Genomic DNA, 21,291 nt, shown 5'->3' on the forward strand with positions numbered 1-21,291 from the left:
CACACACAGCAGCGATTTACATCTCTACCGGCTTCTCTGGGTGTCCAAACCAACCTGTCTGCACTGCCAGAGAGTGGGTGCATGACTGCTCTTGTGGCTTACCTTTACTTCCCCATCAGAAGTCATTTTTCCATGGGTAAGCAATGAAATCTGCAGGGGCCATGAATTCTGCGCATGCGCAGTGACACAGAATTCCCCCAAGAGTATTATACCTTCCAACATCATCTGTGTCATTATGTACCATGATCTTCGGTTCATGATTTAGGGTCTGATTCAGCTCCCCTGGAAGTCAGTGACGTCTTTCCTTTGACTTCAGTGGGAACTGGATCAGGCTTTGAATCCTTAGTCTCTTTGCAGATGCTACCAATAATGATCAACTGTGGTAGTCTTTTGGATTGTGGACCAGAATGAATCAATCAGCTCTTTTAATCAAGACTGACAAACAGACACCAGATAAGCATCCCTCCCTTAAGCCTTAAGAGGATTGTTGGTTCTCCACATCCCCCAAGAGACTCAGTGGGCTCATCAACCTTCCTCATGAGCCTTCTGATTGGAAATTTTTCTTCCATTGGCAAGCCTCCCTAATAATTTATTTACGTTTTAAGGTCTATCTCTACAAGGAAAAATGCTAGACACTTTTTAAAAAAACAAACCAAACCAAACCCAAAGGTTTAGGTCTCCAGCAGTCAACTGGCACCCTATAGTATACTTGCTGGACCCAATTTTACAATTTAGTCTCTTAAATTTTGGTCCTGGGAACAAGATCTCAGCTATGGGAATCTACTAAATTAGGTTCTCTCTCTCTCCCCTTTCTGGTGTTGTGGCATTTGTTTCCCTACAAAACGGTGGAAATGAGACCTTTTCAACTTTGGTGATTACTGCTTTTTAACTAATTCATGAGTTCCTTGTCAAATTTACTTTAAAAGTTTTGTAACTCTACCTTTGGGCCCAGATCTCATTTACCAATTCTGAGTCCAATATGACTCTGTTGTGATTTGGAATGAAGTGGGCAAAACTGAACTTATAGTGGATGTTCAGTTGCAAGGTTTGTATGAAGTGACAGATATTGTTCTAAATAGGTGACTAATTCTGCATGCAACCACTGTAGTGTATAACCCGTCAACATATAGATAGCCTTTATAAGACTTCCACTGACGATGAAGTGAGCTGAAGCTCACAAAAGCTTATGCTCAAATAAATTTGTTAGTCTCTGAGGTGCCACAAGTCCTCCTTTTCTTTTTGCGGATACAGACTAACACGGCTGCTACTCTGAAACCTGACAGGACACTGTTAAAGTAAGACTTTGGAATTATTGCAAACTGTAGCTGAAGGAATGACAGAGAAAAACAACACTTCAAGCACCACGCCCTCAATATCTTTCCTTTCCTGTCACAGAGGACACTTGGAAACAGCTTTGACAAAGGCTTATTCTCTTCCACTCAAGGAACCTTGAAAATCTTACGTTTTCTGTTAAATGATGCATACTTCATTGTTTTGTTTTTTTTAAAGTCAAACTCTTTATATCTCATCCACCTATCCAAGCATGTTTCTTTTATAGAGATAGAAATGTCTTCTACTTCTTTAAAATAAAAACCATTTACCTAGGAAAAAGAGCCAGCTTTTTGCACACTTCTCCAAGATCCCCTTGTCTCATAATCTGTCACTGGGTTTTCCATTTTAAAAAAAGTTAATTACAGGCAGGCGCAACTGAAAATAAAGTTGGCAATATCTAGTGTCACACTGGCAGTTTCAGGTCAACAGTTCTCTCTTTAAAGAGTACTACAAAACTAAAACATCAATCAAAAAAGGTTATTATACACGGATATGGCATATATCCAGGTTCTTGAGTGACAGCTTCTCATTAAGAAAATGTCATGACCCATGTATATTTAGAATGGTGCCTTTGGAAAGCATTATTAAAGAAACATTGCTGAGTAATATCAGTCAGTTTAGATAGCACATCAACCCTACTGTATCACACTCTCACTACTTTACTAACACATTAACTAAATAGGGAACATCTTGTGATTCAGAGAAATTTGGTTTCCTTATTAAAAAAAGATTTTCACAAATCAGTTTTGCACATAATGTGACTTTGTAATGAGCCTTAGAAAGGGTTTTCCAGGACATAAAGAATTATTTCTTCACTCTGATACATTCTTGAAGTATTCCTAGTAGGTTATACTATGTTCCTAGAAAACTAAACATAATTAAGAATTTAATTTTGGGTATGGTTATAGATATATACGGAGTCCAATGGCCAATATTCATAGCAGACTTTTGCCAATATAATCTGTCTGGCATAATAAAACAAACATAGAAAGAAATCAATTTCAATCTTCTCAACAGTTAGGCAAATAGGAATAGTGCTTAACACATTAAAGCCAACTTGAACAGTATGTGATTTGGCTTCATTGGATTATCCAACACTTATTGTAAAGTGTCACTGACAATTCCTTGATGAGCAGCATTCAATATTTAAGATGTGCCCAGTTACACATATATTGGTTTAAATAAATCCTCTATAAACATATCAGCTAACTGAAAATAATAATGTTCTGTTTTCACTGAGTGCTTTAGAAATCACTTTGGATTTGATGCCCCGGCATAAGAGTTTAATTATGAAGAACATACATTTCTAATTACCACTGTACTCTGTATTTTCAACTCTTCTTTCACTTTTGATTAGTTCTCTGCTTTGAGGCAGTAGTGTCTTGAACGTATTTAGAAACAGTACCTGAAAACCTGTGCTGACACATTAGTGCAGCAGTTAGCCAAGTAATCCACCATTGGTGTAGTCTCCCTCATACAACTAAGGAAATTGTTGTGTGCAAATTAGCTGAAGATTATGGATGATGATTGGTTGAGTAACATCTGAAATCACAAAAAGAAAAGGAGTACTTGTGGCACCTTAGAGACTAACCAATTTATTTGAGCATGAGCTTTTGTGAGCTACAGCTCACTTCATCGGATGCATACTGTGGAAATTGCAGAAGACATTATTATATACACAGACACCATGAAACAATACCTCCTCCCACCCCACTCTCCTGCTGGTAATAGCTTATCTAAAGTGATCATCAAGATGGGCCATTTCCAGCACAAATCCAGGTTTTCTCACCCTCCGCCCCCCCACAGACAAACTCACTCTCTTGCTGGTAATAGCCCATCCAAAGTGACCACTCTCTTCACAATGTGTATGATAATCAAGGTGGGCCATTTCCTGCAGAAATCCAGGTTCTCTCACCCCCTCACCCTCCTCCAAAAGCCACACACACAAACTCACTCTCCTGCTGGTAATAGCCTATCCAAAGTGACCACTCTCCTTACAACGTGCATGAAAATCAAGGTGGGCCATTTCCAGCACAAATACAGGTTTTCTCACCCCCCCCCACCCCCATACACACACAAACTCACTCTCCTGCTGGTAATAGCCTATCCAAAGTGACCACTCTCTCCTTACAACGTGCATGAAAATCAAGGTGGGCCATTTCCAGCACAAATCCAGGTTTTCTCGCCCGCCCCCGCCCCCCCCAAACACCACACACAAACTCACTCTCCTGCTGGTAATAGCTTATCCAAACTAACCACTCTCCCCACAATGTGCATGACAATCAAGGTGGGCCACTTCCAGCATAAATCCAAGTTTAACCAGAAGGCCGGGGGGGGGGTAGGAAAAAACAAGGGGAAATAGGCTACCTTGCATAATGACAGCCACTCCCAGTCTCTATTTAAGCCTAAATTAATAGTATCCAATTTGCAAATGAATTCCAATTCAGCAGTTTCTCGCTGGACTCTGGATTTGAAGTTTTTTTGTTGTAAGATAGCGAACTTCATGTCTCTGATTGCGTGACCAGAGAGATTGAAGTGTTCTCCGACTGGCTTATGAATGTTATAATTCTTGACATCTGATTTGTGTCCATTTATTCTTTTACGTAGAGACTGTCCAGTTTGACCAATGTACATGGCAGAGGGGCACTGCTGGCACATGATGGCATATATCACATTGGTGGATGTGCAGGTGAACGAGCCTCTGATAGTGTGGCTGATGTTATTAGGCCCTGTGATGGTGTCCCCTGAATAGATATGTGGGCACAGTTGGCAACGGGCTTTGTTGCAAGGATAGGTTCCTGGGTTAGTGGTTCTGTTGTGTGGTATGTGGCTGTTGGTGAGTATTCGCTTCAGGTTGGGGGGCTGTCTGTAGGCAAGGACTGGCCTGTCTCCCAAGATTTGTGAGAGAGTTGGGTCATCCTTCAGGATAGGTTGTAGATCCTTAATAATGCGTTGGAGGGGTTTTAGTTGGGGGCTGAAGGTGACGGCTAGTGGCGTTCTGTTATTTTCTTTGTTACTTTCTTTTCTGTCCTGTAGTAGGTGACTTCTGGGAACTCTTCTGGCTCTATCAATCTGTTTCTTCACTTCCGCAGGTGGGTATTGTAGTTGTAAGAATGCTTGATAGAGATCTTGTAGGTGTTTGTCTCTGTCTGAGGGGTTGGAGCAAATGCGGTTATATCGCAGAGCTTGGCTGTAGATGATGGATCGTGTGGTGTGGTCAGGGTGAAAGCTGGAAGCATGTAGGTAGGAATAGCGGTCAGTAGGTTTCCGGTTTAGGGTGGTGTCTATGTGACCATTGTTTATTAGCACTGTAGTGTCCAGGAAGTGGATCTCTTGTGTGGACTGGACCAGGCTGAGGTTGATGGTGGGATGGAAATTGTTGAAATCATGGTGGAATTCCTCAAGGGCTTCTTTTCCATGGGTCCAGATGATGAAGATGTCATCAATATAGCGCAAGTAGAGTAGGGGCGTTAGGGGACGAGAGCTGAGGAAGCGTTGTTCTAAATCAGCCATAAAAATGTTGGCATACTGTGGGGCCATGCGGGTACCCATAGCAGTGCCGCTGATCTGAATGTATACATTGTCCCCAAATGTAAAATAGTTATGGGTAAGGACAAAGTCACAAAGTTCAGCCACCAGGTTAGCCATGACATTATCGGGGATAGTGTTCTTGACGGCTTGTAGTCCATCTTTGTGTGGAATGTTGGTGTAGAGGGCTTCTACATCCATAGTGGCCAGGATGGTGTTATCAGGAAGATCACCGATGGATTGTAGTTTCCTCAGGAAGTCAGTGGTGTCTCGAAGGTAGCTGGGAGTGCTGGTAGTGTAGGGCCTGAGGAGGGAGTCTACATAGCCAGACAATCCTGCTGTCAGGGTGCCAATGCCTGAGATGATGGGGCGCCCAGGATTTCCAGGTTTATGGATCTTGGGTAGTGGATACAATATCCCAGGTCGGGGTTCTAGGGGTGTGTCTGTGCGGATTTGATCTTGTGCTTTTTCAGGAAGTTTCTTGAGCAAATGCTGTAGTTGCTTTTGGTAACTCTCAGTGGGATCATAGGGTAATGGCTTGTAGAAAGTGGTGCTGGAGAGCTGCCGAGCAGCCTCTTGTTCATATTCCGACCTATTCATGATGACAACAGCACCTCCTTTGTCAGCCTTTTTGATTATGATGTCAGAGTTGTTTCTGAGGCTGTGGATGGCATTGTGTTCCGCACGGCTGAGGTTATGGGGCAAGTGATGCTGCTTTTCCACAATTTCAGCCCTTGCACGTCGGCGGAAGCACTCTATGTAGAAGTCCAGTCTGCTGTTTCGACCTTCAGGAGGAGTCCACCTAGAATCCTTCTTTTTGTAATGTTGGTCGGGAGGCCTCTGTGGATTAGTATGTTGTTCAGAGGTATTTTGGAAATATTCCTTGAGTCGGAGACGTCAAAAATAGGATTCTAGGTCACCACAGAACTGTATCATGTTCGTGGGGGTGGAGGGGCAGAAGGAGAGGCCCCGAGATAGGACAGCTGCTTCTGCTGGGCTGAGAGTATAGTTGGATAGGTTAACAATATTGCTGGGTGGGTTGAGGGAACCATTGCTGTGGCCCCTTGTAGCACGTAGTAGTTTAGAAAGTTTAGTGTCCTTTTTCTTTTGTAGAGAAGCAAAGTGTACGTTGTAAATGGCTTGTCTAGTTTTAGTAAAATCCAGCCACGAGGAAGTTTGTGTGGAAGGTTGTTTTTTTATGAGAGTATCCAGTTTTGAGAGCTCATTCTTAATCTTTCCCTGTTTGCTGTAGAGGATGTTGATCAGGTGATTCCGCAGTTTCTTTGAGAGCGTGTGGCACAAGCTGTCAGCATAGTCTGTGTGGTATGTAGATTGTAATGGATTTTTTACCTTCAGTCCTTTTGGTACATCAGCCACACTATCAGAGGCTCGTTCACCTGCACATCCACCAATGTGATATATGCCATCATGTGCCAGCAATGCCCCTCTGCCATGTACATTGGTCAAACTGGACAGTCTCTACGTAAAAGAATAAATGGACACAAATCAGATGTCAAGAATTATAACATTCATAAGCCAGTCAGAGAACACTTCAATCTCTCTGGTCACGAAATCAGAGACATGAAGGTCGCTATCTTACAACAAAAAAACTTCAAATCCAGAGTCCAGCGAGAACCTGCTGAATTGGAATTCATTTGCAAATTGGATACTATTAATTTAGGCTTAAATAGAGACTGGGAGTGGCTGTCATTATGCAAGGTAGCCTATTTCCCCTTGTTTTTTCCTACCCCCCCCCCGGCCTTCTGGTTAAACTTGGATTTATGCTGGAAGTGGCCCACCTTGATTGTCATGCACATTGTGGGGAGAGTGGTCAGTTTGGATGAGCTATTGCCAACAGGAGAGTGAGTTTTTGTGTGTGGGGGGGTGTGTGAGAAAACCTGGATTTGTGCTGGAAATGGCCCACCTTGATTGTCATGCACATTGTGGGGAGAGTGGTCAGTTTGGATGAGCTATTACCAGCAGGAGAGTGAGTTTGTGTGTGTGTGTTGGGGGGGGGGGGCGGGCGAGAAATCCTGGATTTGTGCTGGAAATGGCCCACCTTGATTTTCATGCACGTTGTAAGGAGAGAGTGGTCACTTTGGATAGGCTATTACCAGCAGGAGAGTGAGTTTGTGTGTGTATGGGGGTGGGGGGGTGAGAAAACCTGTATTTGTGCTGGAAATGGCCCACCTTGATTTTCATGCACGTTGTAAGGAGAGTGGTCACTTTGGATAGGCTATTACCAGCAGGAGAGTGAGTTTGTGTGTGTGGCTTTTGGAGGAGGGTGAGGGGGTGAGAGAACCTGGATTTCTGCAGGAAATGGCCCACCTTGATTATCATACACATTGTGAAGAGAGTGGTCACTTTGGATGGGCTATTACCAGCAAGAGAGTGAGTTTGTCTGTGGGGGGGCGGAGGGTGAGAAAATCTGGATTTGTGCTGGAAATGGCCCATCTTGATGATCACTTTAGATAAGCTATTACCAGCAGGAGAGTGGGGTGGGAGGAGGTATTGTTTCATGGTGTCTGTGTATATAATAATGTCTTCTGCAATTTCCACAGTATGCATCCGATGAAGTGAGCTGTAGCTCACGAAAGCTCATGCTCAAATAAATTGGTTAGTCTCTAAGGTGCCACAAGTACTCCTTTTCTTTTTGCGAATACAGACTAACACGGCTGTTACTCTGAAACCTGTCATCTGAAATCACAATGATCGAGGCCTCTTGGCATGGCATAGAGACATGCTTTACTGTAGTGAACACCACATGTATAATCTGCAAAGTTAAAATGGCTGAGAACTTAAAATATTGGATGGTAACAGCCTGCAAATCCCAAAGATGCTTGAACCTGGTGATATTTGGAACAAGAGAGCTCTTAACCAAGTGTGTAATTGCTTCCATAATTACACACTGACTCAACAGACATTCTTGGCTTCAGAGAGACACAGAGAAAGTGACAATTATATAAACAAGTGACTTGGCCTCAGGACTGCTGGATTCTATTCCCAGCTCTTCCACTGATTTGCTGTGTGACTTCAGGCACAAGTCACTTAGGTCCAAATTTCTTTTTTTCTAAGTATCCACTAACTTTGGATGTATCCTTTTCTGAAAAACTTGGAGCCTAATTTTCAGAGGTATTAAACACTAAATCTCCTACTGACTTCAACCAGAGTTGTGGGTGCTCAGCAAATCCAAAAAACAGATCCTTGGTACCTCAAGCTGGGCACCCAAAAATTGAGGTAGCCAAAATTGGCTGATACTAAAAATGTGGGTCTTAATATCTTTGTGCATCAATAAATATTCTATTTATAAAGTAGCTTTAACAATATTTGTGTGTGTGATAAGGGTGTTGTGAGTAGTATTTAATGTTTGTAAAATTATTTGAATTCCCTAGATTGAACAGGGTCTACATAAATTAAAAAGTACTATTATGGTTTTTCCATCCCTCCCTTAATTTGATTCAAGACTACTAAAAATAATATTGTCACATATACAAAAACACACCACACCAACCCTCCCTCCCCCCCCCAAAAAAAGTTCAAAAAGAATATTCCAGCCCAATTCCACAGATCAAAGAGTTGGATAAACTCCGATTAGAATTTGAATTTTTAGATATATATTATAATTGAAGTAATGCAACTTTCCCACTACTACAGCTGGATGAATTATTGGCAGAAAACAATTTAGGTGCTGAATCTAGCCCCTTTTGATGTTTGACAATTACCACAATCAGAATAAGTATTTTTATAAATCTGTTCATTATTTGACAAATGCTTTTGGTGACCATATTACTGACAAGCTACAATCCGGGATACTTGTGCAAAGAAAAGACTGTAAAATTAAATAGTATCCTCTGTTCCACAAATTTACTGATGTCTTTTGGTGACTGAGACAAAAGAAAATTATTTTGAAAGCGATTATCTATTTGTCTGATTTTGGATATTTATTTCAGATATTTCGAAAGTACTTGTCTCCTTATCATCAAATGTTAAGCACCAGTTTCATTTTACAAGTATGATTTTAACATCATTTGAAAAATTAAAGTTCTTAAAATGTCATTAATTTGACACACAATTTTTAGCACTTCTTCAGAGTACATAACATACAATTATTTACCTCAACCACCTTGTGTCTCTAATATCCTGGGACCAACACGGCTACAAATACACTGTATACAATCATTAACTAATTAATTCTAGCTATATGGTTTTCTAATGTTGGAGATAAGGATATCTGATCTTACATTTGGTAATAATCTATGAGTTACCTGGACTAACCTTGGTGAAAGAATAGCTTTTCAGGGTGATTATGGGGCAGGAAAAGTTATAGAGCAAACAGTTTGGATCCCAAAGCCAATGACCCTCACCTTCCACCCTAGTTGAGCTTCCAATGTACACAGACACACACACTTGTTTCTTTAATAGAGCCAATTTCACAAAGCTGAAATGAGCCAAGTGAGCTGGGAGGAAGAATTTAATCAGAAAAATGTGAATGATAATTGGGAATTGTTAAAGAAAGACCTTACTAATGCACAAAAGTCACAGCTGAGGAAGATTGCTGTACAGGTTAAAAAAAAACCTACCCATACAACTGGTTTAGAGGGGAAATTTAAAAAAATTAAAGTGGAAAGAACAAATGGAAGAAAGGGGAAGCTGATAATAATGAATATAAATCAGTAGTTAGGAGTTGTAGAAAACAGATAGGGGAAGCCAAGGGACACAAGAAGAAATCTATGGTCAGCAAAGTTAACAATGAGGTTTTTTTTAAATATATTAGGAACAAAAAGAATATTGACAATGGTATTGGTACATTGCTAGATGGAAATGGCAGAATCAATAATAATGCAGGAAAGGCAGAGGTGCTCAAAAATGTTCTGTATTTGGGGATAAAACAGATGTTGCAGTCTCATCACATGATGGTGATAGCACTCTTTCCATTCCACTTGTCTCTGGAGGATGTGAAACAGAAACTACTAAATTTAGCCATTTTTAAAATCAGTAGGTCCAGGTAATTTGCATCCAGGAAGTATGGATAAGCTGGCTGAGGAGCACACTGGACAATTAATGTTGATTTTCAATAAGTCATGGAGCATTGGCTTTCAGAAGACTGAAAGCTAATGTTGGGCCAATTTTAAAAAAGAACAAACAGGATGACCTGGGAGATTATAGGCCTGTCAGCCTGACATTGATCCTGGGCAAGATAATGGAGCAGCTGATACAGGACTCAATTAGTAATGAACTAAAGGAGGATAATGTAATTAAAGCAAATCAACATAGGTTTATAGAAAACAGATCCTGTCAAACTAACTTAGTATATTTTTTTGATGAGATTAGAAGTTTGATTGATAGAAGTAATAGCATTGACATCATATACTTAGACTTCTCTAAGGTGTTTGACTTGGTGCTGCACATTTTGATTAAAAATAGTATAATATAAAATTAACATGACACAAATTAAATTGATTAAAAATGGGCTGATAGGACTCAAAGTGTAATTGAAAAGGGGAATCAGCATAAAGCATGTGGTGTTTCCATTGGGATACCTCAGGAATCAGTTCTTGATCCACACTATTTAACATCTTTATTAATAACCTAGAAGAAAATATAAAATCATCGCTGACAAAGGTTGCAGTTGACTTGAAAATTGGGGGAATTATAAATAATGAAGAACACAGATCACTGATTCAGAGCTTGGTAAATTGGGAACAAGCAAACAACATGTTTTAATATGACTAAATATAAATATATACATCTGGGAACAAAGAATGTAGGCCATTCTTATAAGATGGGGGACTCTATCCTGGGAAAAAGTGACTCTGAAAAAGATTTGGGGGTCATGGTAGATAATCTGATGAACCCGAGCACCCAATGTGACACTGTGGCCAAAAGAGCTAACGTGATCCTGAAATGCATAAGCAGGGGGAACCTTGTGTAGGAGCAGAGAGGTTATTTTACTTCTTTATTTGGCACTGGTGTGAACACTGCTAGACTCCTGTGTGAGCTGAAACTCAAAAAAGTGTCCTACAAAAAGTGGAAACTAGGTCATATTACAAAGCTTGAAAATAAACAAATAAAGTATATATGGACAAAATTAGAAAGGCCAAGGCACAAGACGAGATTAAACTAGCTAGAAACATAAAGGGTAACAAGAAAACATTCTACAAATACATTAGAAACAAAAGGAAGATGGAAGGACTGGGTAGGCCCATTACTCAAGGAGGAGGGGAAAACAACAACAGAAAATGTGGAAATGACAGAAGTGCTAAATGACTTTTTTGTTTCAGTTTTCAGCAAAAAGGTTAGTAGCAACTGGAGTCTAACATAGTGAATGCGAGTGAAAGAGAGGTAGAATCGGAGGCTAAAACAGTACTTAGACAAGTTATATGTACTCAAGTCACCAGGGCCTGATGAAATACATCCTAGAATACTCAAAGACCTGACTGAGGAGATATCTGAGCCATTAGCAATTATCTTTGAAAATCAGGGAAGATGGGAGAGATTCCAGAGGATTAGAAAACAGCAAATATAGTGCCAATCTATAAAAAAGGGAATAAGGAAAACCTGGGGAACTACAGACCAGTCAGCTTAACTTCAGTACCTGGAAAGAAAACAGAGCAAATAATTAAACAATCAATTTGTGAACACCTAGAAGATAATAAGGTGATAAGTAACAGTCAGCACTGATTTGTCAAGAACTGATCATGTCAAACCAAACTAATAGCTTTCTGTGACAGGGTAACAAGCCTTGTGGATGGGGGGGAAGTGATAAATGTTGTATATCTTGACTTTAGTAAGGCTTTTGATATGGTCTCCCATGACCGCCTCATAAACAAACTAGGAAAATACAAGCTAGTATAAGGAGGGTGCATAACTTGTTGGAAAACCCTTCCCAGAGCATAGTTATCAGTGGTTCACAGTCAAGCTGGAAGTGCATATTTCGTGGAGTCCCACAGGGATTAGTTTTGGGTCCAGTTCTGTTCAACGGTTTCATCAATGCTTTCGATAATGGCATAGAGAGTACACTTATAAAGTTTGCAGATGACACCAAGCTGTGAGGGGCAGAAAAGTGCTTCAGAGGATAGGATTAAAATTCAAAATGATTTGCACAGACTGGAGAAATGATCTGAAGTAAATAGGAAGAAATTCAATATGGACAAATGCAAAGTACACCACTTAGGAATGCACAATTAGCTGCACATATATAAAATGGGAATGACTGCCTAGGAAGCAGTACTGCAGAAAGGGATCTGGGGGGGTTATTGTGGATCACAAGCTAAATATGAGTTCACAGTCTAACACTGTTACAAAAGAAGCAAACATCATGCTGGAATGTATTAGCAGGAGAGTTATAAGCAAGACACGAGAAGTAATTCTTCCGCTCTACTCTGTGCTGATTAGACCTCAACTGGAGTATTGTGTCCAATTCTGTGCGCCACATTTCAGGAAAGATGTGGACAAACTGGAAAAAGTCCAGAGAAGAGCAACAAAAATGATTAGAGATCTAGAAAACATGATCTATGAGGGAAGATTGAAAAAAAATGGGTTTGTTTAGTCTGCAAAAGAGAAGACAGAAGGGACATAACAGTTTCCAAGTACACAAAAGATTGTTACAAGATGGAGGGAGGTAAATTGCAGCCAGGGTGGTTTAGGTTGGACATAAGGAAAAACGTTCTAACTGACTGGGTGGCTAAGCACTGGAATACAATGCCCAGGGAGATTCCACAATCTCCATCACTGCAGATTTTTAAGGACAGGTTAGACAAACACCTATCTGTGGTGGGTAACCTGCAGCCCACGCCGCTTCCCACACCTCACATTGGCTGGAAACAGCGAATCACAACCACTGGGAGCTGCGGGTGGTGTGCCTGCGGATGGTCAACGTAAACTAACTGTCTTGCAGCCCACCAGTAGATTACCCTGACAGGCCACGCGCAGCCTGCAGGTTGCCCACCACTGGTCTAGATAATACTTAGTCCTGCCATGAGCACAGAAGACTGGACTAGATGACCTCCTGAGGTCCCTTCCAGATCCACAATTCTATTATTCTAGTTCCAGTGTCCACAATTCAAAAATAATGTTGATAAATTGGAGAGACTTTGGAGAAAAGCCAGGAGAATTATTAAAGGAGTAGAAAACCAGCCTTATAGTAATAGATTCAAGGAGCTCTACCTGTTTAAGTCACCCCTTAGCCTTCTCTTTGTTAAGTTAATTACAGTCTGTAAGTACCTACATGGGGAACCAATATTTAATAATGGACTCTTACTAGCAGAGAAAGGTATAACGGGATCTCATGTCTGGAAGTTGAAGCGAGAAAAAAATCATACTGGAAATAAGGTGTAAATTTTTAATGGTGAGTCATTAACCACTGGAGCAACTTACCCAGGGTTGTGGTAGATTCTCCATCACTGACAATTTTTAAATCAAGACTGGATGTTTTTCTAAAAGATATGCTCTAGGAATTATTTTGAAGACGTTCTATAGCCTGTGCTAAATTGGGAAGTCAGATTAAATTATCACAATGATCCCTTATGGCATTAGAATCTATGAAACAGTGCAACTCCCTTCCAGGAGCAGCTACATGGGGCAGAAACTACCTCCACCTAGGGGGAGGGCTAAACCCCCTGGGAGAGATTAAGGATTCTTTGGTATTACACCTTGACAGAGTCTCCTCAAACAACATAATTGCTTATTTTTGTAGCAGGGATGAAATAATTGCTAGCAGAGAAGTACATAGAGGATTCTGGAGGAGATGCCAGGGGTTGCCAAGGATGGGTGAGTCTGTAGGAAAAGAATGCAGTCCTGCTCCAGACCCACTGAAGGGCCCTCCACTGGCTCCTAGGCAAGAGTCTAGGATACAGTTTGATCAGCTAAATTAAACTATACCCTGCATCTACATAAAGAAAGAGGTAGAGCGGCGGTTGGGTTTAGCTAGCATAGGTTAGTTAAACCCAACCTAAACCTGACCACTTTTCCTAGTCAAAACAAATCCCCGGAGATCTGATAGCACCAAAATAACATAACAGAATTGAAGCAAGTTGGCATGAAAGTTTCCTTGTTTCAGATCCCACCTCATCTCTGACAGATTGTGTAATGTTTTCCCCCAGCACCAGAACACTCACACTTGCAGTCTGTTTCCAAAGGCTAGCACCACATCCTCTAGTGCTGAACAAATTTTGGTAAGGTTGCGGTTAGGTCACACAAGCATCCAAAAAAATCAAACATCTACTGAGAGCTTATGCAAACTATCCAAACCTTCTAAATCTCTAAAAGGGGGCTGGTATAGGCACTCTCCTTCCTGAGGCCTGCAACCCCCCCCCCCCCCCCCCCCACTTCTCAGTGGAAAAGCCATAAGGACAGGCTAGGCAATTGATTTGACACTTCAAGGGCCATTCATGGGTGTGAGCTAGAAGCTGAGAACTAACCTCCCCATGAGTTTTCTGTTTCAGAACTTAAGAGAAAAAAAAATCTAGTCACCCTGCATTCCAAGGGCAGGGAAGTTGGGGCCGCAGGGCGCGGAATGAATCCCGACTAGCCCCATCCCTGTTCGGTTCCCTGGGGCCGGGCAAATCCCGGCTCCTAGCGGAGCCTCCGGGTACTCTGCGTGCGGGGGTGTTGAGGCGGAGGCAGCTTTCGCCTGGTGGCCGGGGCGCTTGGCGGTGGAGCGGCACCGTGGCCGGGAGCAGGACGGCTGCGAACGCCCGCGGGCCTGTCATCCGGTGGGAGAGGCCTGCGGCGAGACCACAGGCCTGGGCGAGGCTGCGGCTCGGCCCCCTGCTCCGGAGCGGGCCACAAGCGCCTCGGTCCGTGTGGTGGCGGAGCTCCACCCCGCGGAGGAACTTCCGAGTCGGTGGCAGGGGGCTCTCCTGGCGGAGCCGCCCGAACTATCACCGCGGAGCGCGCCCGGGAGACTCCCGGAGAAGCTTCCGCCTCGCTCTGGGGCCGCGGGCAGTGAGTTCCGCCCCAGTAACGGACATATGATCCTTCCCAGCATGCCCTGGGCGGGAGGGGGCCTTTCGGCCACCGTGGCGTTGGTTGCTATGGTGCCGTAACGGGTCTGCGGAATGTCGCTGGCCGCGCTGCCGCTATCTCCCGCGCGGGTGTTCGCGGAGCTTATAGCCCCGCCGCTCGGGGGCCGCGGGCGGGAGAGCGAGCCGGTGCCGGGGCTCCCCGGCGGTCGCAGCACCCCAGTGCCGCCAGGGCGGGAGGTTCATGTGAGCGGCAGCGCAGAGCTGCGTGCGGCCCCGGACCGGGCGCGGGTCTCCATCCGGCTGGGGAGCAGGAAGGGGGAGGCCGGGGAGGCGCGGAGCAGCGTGAGCCGGCGGCTGGAGTACATCGCGCAGAGCGCCCGGCAGCGCGGGGTGCAGGTGAGAGCGGGTCGGCGGCACCCCCGCCCCCTACGGGAGCCCCGAGCTGTAAACTCCAACCCCCTCCCCGCCGCGCTCCCCACTTCCAGCCCCAAACCTTAAATCTCAGCCCCTCGGAGTGCCCCGCCCTAAACCCCAGCGTCATTCCCCCCCCCTCCGGAGTCCCCAGCCTTAAACCCGCCACTGGCCCCGCCCTCTAACCCCCAACCCCCATCCGAGAGAGTTCAGCTCTAATCCTCCTCCATCCCAAGCCCTAAACCCCACTGAGCGCCCATGCCAGCACCTACGGTTGCCAATTTAGTAATCGCACAAAACCCAATACCCTTGTCCGGCCCCTTCTCCGAGGCCCCGCCTCCCGCTCACTCCATCCCCCCTTCCTCTTGTCACTCGCTCTTCCCCCAGCCTCATTCACCTTCACCTGGCTAGGGCATGGGGTGGGGCTCCTGGCGGGGGTGAGGGCTGTGGCGGGTGGTGCGGGCTCTGGGGTGGGCCGGGGGAAGGGGAGTTCAGGGTGCGAGATGGGGCTCCGGGCTGGGGCTGAGGGGTTTGGAGTGCAGGAGGAGGTGTTGGGGTATGGGCTCTGGGGTGGGGCTCGGGATGAGGGATTTGGGGGGGGGGGTTCAGGGCTGGGGCAGTGGGTGGGGAATGGGAGGGGGTTTGGGGTGTGGGCTCTGTCTGGGCAGCACTTATCTCAGGCGACTTCTGGAAGCGGACAGCATGCCCAGCTCTTAGGCAGAGGGGCAAGGGGGCTCTGTGTGCTGTCCGCAGACACTGCCCCCAGTCAATGGGAGCTGTGGAGCCAGCGCTTGGGGTGAGGCCAGTGCATGGAGCCCCAGTGGCCACCCCTGTGTCTAGGAGCCGTGCGGAGCCAGGGCAGGCAGGGAGCCGACCTTAGCCTCGCTGTGCCACTGACTGGACTTTTAGTAGACCGGTCAGCAGTGCTGAACGGAGCCGCCAGGGTCCCGTTTTGACCAGGCATTCCAGTTGAAAACTGGAAGCCGGGCAACACTACCTAAACCCCAACACCCTCCCCTCCCTCAGAGTGCTGAGCTCTATACCCCACCACCTGCTCACTTCCCCTGGGGCACCCAGTTGATATCAGTGGTTGTATGATCTTTCCATTGACTTCATGTTCCTTTAATATACTCTTTACAAAAACAACAGCAATGACAACAAGCAGAGTTGGTGAGGGATTGCAAACAGTGCAGTGATTGGAGTATGTGTTACTGACCTGGAGGAGACCTACACATGCATTAAATGCCAAAATTGAGCTATAAATCAGAGATTTGTCTATATTCAATCCAACAAGGGATCACTGATTTTATTGTCTCATTGTTCATTACAGTTAGATGTAACAAAATGTTCTAAGAGCCCCATGAGGTGCAGCACTGTTTGTTCCACTGTAGGACATTTCACTGGCATTGTTGATGTGTGGAGAGTTGGGTGAGACATGTCTTCTTAAATTCTCAAACAAAAACTAAGCCAGCACTTTGCTGCATTTAAAACATTTTATTTTTAATCCTTACATTCATTTCTTCAAAGCTTTTTATTTTGGCATTTTATTTCAAAAATCAATAACACAAACTTACCACAAACTGGAAGTGTGTATATAGGGGGTTATAGATATGAAGGGTAATTTTGACAGCTCTTTAATTTATACCTCCTTTTTTCTGGCTAGGACTTAGAAATCTCCTGTGAAGGAGCTTCTTTGCACAGTGGGCACTGCTTTGTGGAAGATTTAGAAGGAAATTTGCCTTTAAATGCAGCCCACAAAGTTATGAAAATTTGCACATCCATGTCAAAGTTTTACTTGCCCACACTCATTTTCATGGTGTGGGTAATATTTTGCAAGGCTGCCTTAAGGATCTCTATATAAGCCAATCCTGTCTTAATATCTGTGCTTTTCTTTCTCTCCTGTGAAGTAGTTGCTGCTTTCTTTGCTGAGTAGGAGGATTATGCAGCCTTCCTTTACATTCACCTCATTCTCATTGTGCACTAATAGATATTCTGCTGCATTGTGTTAGCAACAGAGTGTGTAGCTAATATGTTAAGAGTGGCACTAACACTTTGCTTGCTGGCCCCTGTCCAGTCTGCAGCACTCATTTGTTCCCTTGCAGCAACAGAGCATGGCACTCCCTTCTCTCTTCTTCCCAAAACCCTGCATATGGTTCTGACCCACTCACAAAACAAATGGGCTGAAACAGGGAGTTATACCTCTAAATTCTTTCAGAGAAGAGGTAGCGCCGTGATTAAAATTTTACAGAGGAATGACGACAATGATTGTGCTTTCTCTACAAGGAAAGTGAAATGGTTGTGGGAGTTGTACCTCTCTAGTGCAGGCAGACCAGGGATCTTCCACCACAGGCTAAGACACATTAATCTGGTACTTTTCTCATTGATATTTATGTTAGCAAAATATAGCAGGAAGCAAAACATGAGACACTGCCACTAAATCACTTATATACGTTCCCCAAAGAACAACTCACTTTACCCCTAGATAGCTGGAAGGAATCTAGCCCAGGTGGGTGGCATCTAATAGCTGTTCTGTGACTTATGTATATTAAGTTGGTTATCAGTCAGTTTTCTAGTAGTGAGAGATCCATGTCATAATCACAACTTGTTGCTATTCTCATCTGAGAAGCCAAAGACTGAAAATGAATGGAAGCGGAATTGTCTTTCTGCCCCTAGAAGCTGACTCCTCAAATTAGGGATGAGGCAGATGGTGACAGAGGAAGCTTGTGCTGCTGCCTGTGCTACTCAGTACTTATATGGATAAGTAGAAGATTGTAGGTTTCCAGCATTCAGCCGTCTGTGGCTTCTATGTGTGAATATAGTGCTCACATTTGGGGAAAAAAAATGCTTCACACTTATTCACTCCAGCAAGATATTTCTAATCCTATTAAGATATATGCAGCTGGCACATGATTCATACAGACAGGACTCCAGTTAGACTCCAGTTTGTTCATAGTTCTGTTTCTCTTGCTATGGTGTGGCTATTTATATTAAAATCCATCTGGGAAATCTCCCCGCATTGACCCTCTCTATACACTGCTTACACAGAATGAATAGTCTTACCCAAAAATATTCAGTGAGTTACAACATCTGTCAAAAGAAAAGGAGTACTTGTGGCACCTTAGAGACTAACAAATTTATGTTCCTTACCAAGAAAGTTTTTCTATTGAAAATGCCTTTTACCTCCAAACTTTTGTGGGTTAATTATTAATCCAGGTAAGCTGCTTCAAGAGGTTACAGCCACACTGGTGGGCTTTTCAAATATGGATGGCATTTTTGAGTAAGTACAGGGCTGGGCCATGAGGAAGCTTTGAAGTCACATTTGCACAAACCCAGTTTCAAAACAGTGTCTTATACATTATTTGGGAGGTGGCTGCAGCTTTAGCTCCAAAAGAATAATCTGAAAGCAAACAATTTTATCCAAGGGCTTCTAGTGTTTTCGGCAACTACACCATTATGAAATCTGCTGAAGTCTCAAAATCCAGTGGATGAACGCCTGGTGTGGTTTGGTTTTTTCGTGCACAGGTTCTTTATTATTGGGAAGCCCTTGACTCCTGGTTTCATTCCTACACCAAAAATAACCACCATAGTAAATTGTCCAACCATCTCATATTTTATTGCTAGGTACAACTAAATAGTTCTTTTAAAAAATGTGGGAAGACCACGAAAAAATGACTCATGGAAGCCTAGCTTGTGGTGACCAAGTTGTGAATAACTGACTTCCAGCCTTGCCACTATGGTAATTCAAAATAGGATGACACAAAGTGCTAGAACACCTCCATGAATGACATGGAAGATGGATGCAAATTAAAGTAAGATACTACTCAAATAGGAGGTGTTGCAAACACCAATGACGCCTGCAAAATTTTTTACAAAATGAAGTCTGACCTGGACCAAACCAAGCTATATATCTCGGGAAAACCAGTCTGAAATAAATTTAAAGAAATTGTGTCTTAGAAAGTAATGCTGATGAGAACTCGGAGTGAGGGTAGACCACCACTGAGATCTGAACATTCAGTGTGATACACTCGTAAAAAATGCCAATACAGTTTTGGACTGCAGGTGTAGACACATCAGATCATGGAAAAGGGAGGTGTTTATTCTCCCATATACTTACTGGAAAGTCCACCAAATACCACATTCAGTTCTGGGTACCTCAATACCAGTAAGGTAACAGGGTCAAGGCAACTTACAGAAGAGCAACCTGAAGTCCCATTGTTTTTTGTTTGTTTTTTCTTCCTGAAGCTATTTCCTGTGGTATAAGTTGTATTGCATTATTTTACTCTGTTTCAAATCACTCCAACAACTGGGACTTCTTCCATTTGCATTGTAGATTATTCTACCATCTAACAACTCTCACTACTAGCAATTTGTACTTTGCTGATTTTTATCTCATTACTTCTAATTAATACCAATACCAAGCGAACAGAATGTTGGGAATCATCAAGAAAGGGATAGATAATAAAACAGAAAATATCATATTGCCTCTATATAAATCCATGGTATGCCCACACCTTGAATACTGCGTGCAAATGTGGTCGCCCCATCTCAAAAAAGACATATTGGAATTGGAAAAGGTTCAGAAAAGGGCAACAAAAATTATTAGGGGTATAGAACGGCTTCCATATGAGGAGAGATTAATAAGACTGGGACTTTTCAGGTTGGAAAAGAGGCGACTAAGGGGGGATATGATAGAGGTCTATAAAATCATGAGTGGTATAGAGAAAGTAAATAAAGTGTTATTTATTCCTTCTCATAATACAAGAACAAGGGGCCACCAAACAAAATTAATAGGTAGCAGGTTTAAATCAAACACAAGAAAGTATTTTTTCATGCAATGCACTTTCAACCTCTGGAACTCCTTGCCAGAGGGTGTTGTGAAGGCTAATACTATAACAGGTTTCAAAAGGGAGCTAGATAGATTCATGAAAGATAGGTCCATCAATGGCTATTAGCCAGGATGGGCAGGAATGGTGTCCCTAGCCTCTCTTTGCCAGAAGCTGGGATTGGATGACAGGGCATGGATCACTTGATGATAACCTTTCTGTTCATTCCCTTTGGGGCGCCTGCCATTGGCCACTGTCAGAGGACAGGATACTGGGCTTGATGGACCTTTGGTCTGACCCAGTATGGCCGTTCTTATGTTCATTATGACCACACTAAAATTAATATCCTTTCCTGGTGTTTACACCCTTCCAATCTTTGTAAAGATATCTAAGCTGTCATGGGAATCACTAAACCAACCTATAAATATTTACACTTTTTGTTAATCCATATCACAGTTCCCCTTAATCATTTTTTGTTGTATTCGGGAGTTGGGCTAGATCAGTACAGCACAACCTTTGCAGCAACAAGAGCTGCATTAGCAGTTTGCGAGGAAGCCTGAGGGCTGCACCTAATTTCCATATATATTTACATAGGATTTTAAATCAGAAATAAATTACACCATAGCATTTATTTATAGAGTGCTGTAACTGTACGCAGCACTTCACAAAGCACAGAATCTGCTTTGAGGGCTTATAGAGAAGTAAATTGTTTGGGGAAATAGTCTTTTACTTAGCCAGTAAGGCCCCTGCCACTCCCCCCCCCCCCCCCTTTTTTTTTTTTAACCACACATTGCAGCTGGCAGTTAATAGTGGCCACACTGCTAAAAATAAGCAGTGACTTTTGTAGTGGTAGCATGAAGATTCAGGATCAGAAGCTGTTTAAAAAGCAAAACAAAACCCAGAAATTACATCCTACTTGAATTCTGGTTTAGACATTAATGTGAAAAGCAGTTAAAGGTTTGTTCTAACAACAACATTTATTCACATATATTTGTTAAATAAGTATACACTGAAGGCTGGACAAGACACCACCTTTACTAGGGAACCATTTTCCCTAAGAAATCCCAAAGTATTCTCAAATCTGTTGAGTCTAATTCTGCTCCACCTCTATTAAAATACACCTGTTAAGCATGTAAGCTTTTGTTGATCTCTTGAGTTTGCTAAAGACAGGTTTCATACTACTAAGGTAAGACAGACTTCTTTACATTTGACTTGTATGCTGCCAATTTTAT

General features: G+C 43.1%; 1 protein-coding gene across 2 annotated transcripts in view; it reads left to right on the forward strand.

Moving 5' to 3' along the window:
• Nucleotides 1-14,840: 14,840 nt before the first annotated feature.
• Nucleotides 14,841-21,291, forward strand: part of IRAK1BP1 (interleukin 1 receptor associated kinase 1 binding protein 1) — a 31,812-nt gene continuing 25,361 nt past the window's right edge. The window contains exon 1 of one of the 2 annotated variants that reach the window (XM_074948013.1): nt 14,841-15,221. In XM_074948013.1, the coding sequence (XP_074804114.1) occupies nt 14,919-15,221 (303 nt within the window). In that variant the 5' untranslated portion in view covers nt 14,841-14,918. The remainder of the gene's footprint in view (nt 15,222-21,291) is intronic. The other variant, XM_074948012.1, reaches the window with a different exon arrangement.

This window comes from Natator depressus, chromosome 3, assembly GCF_965152275.1.
Source record: "Natator depressus isolate rNatDep1 chromosome 3, rNatDep2.hap1, whole genome shotgun sequence".
NCBI classification, from domain to species: domain Eukaryota; kingdom Metazoa; phylum Chordata; order Testudines; family Cheloniidae; genus Natator; species Natator depressus.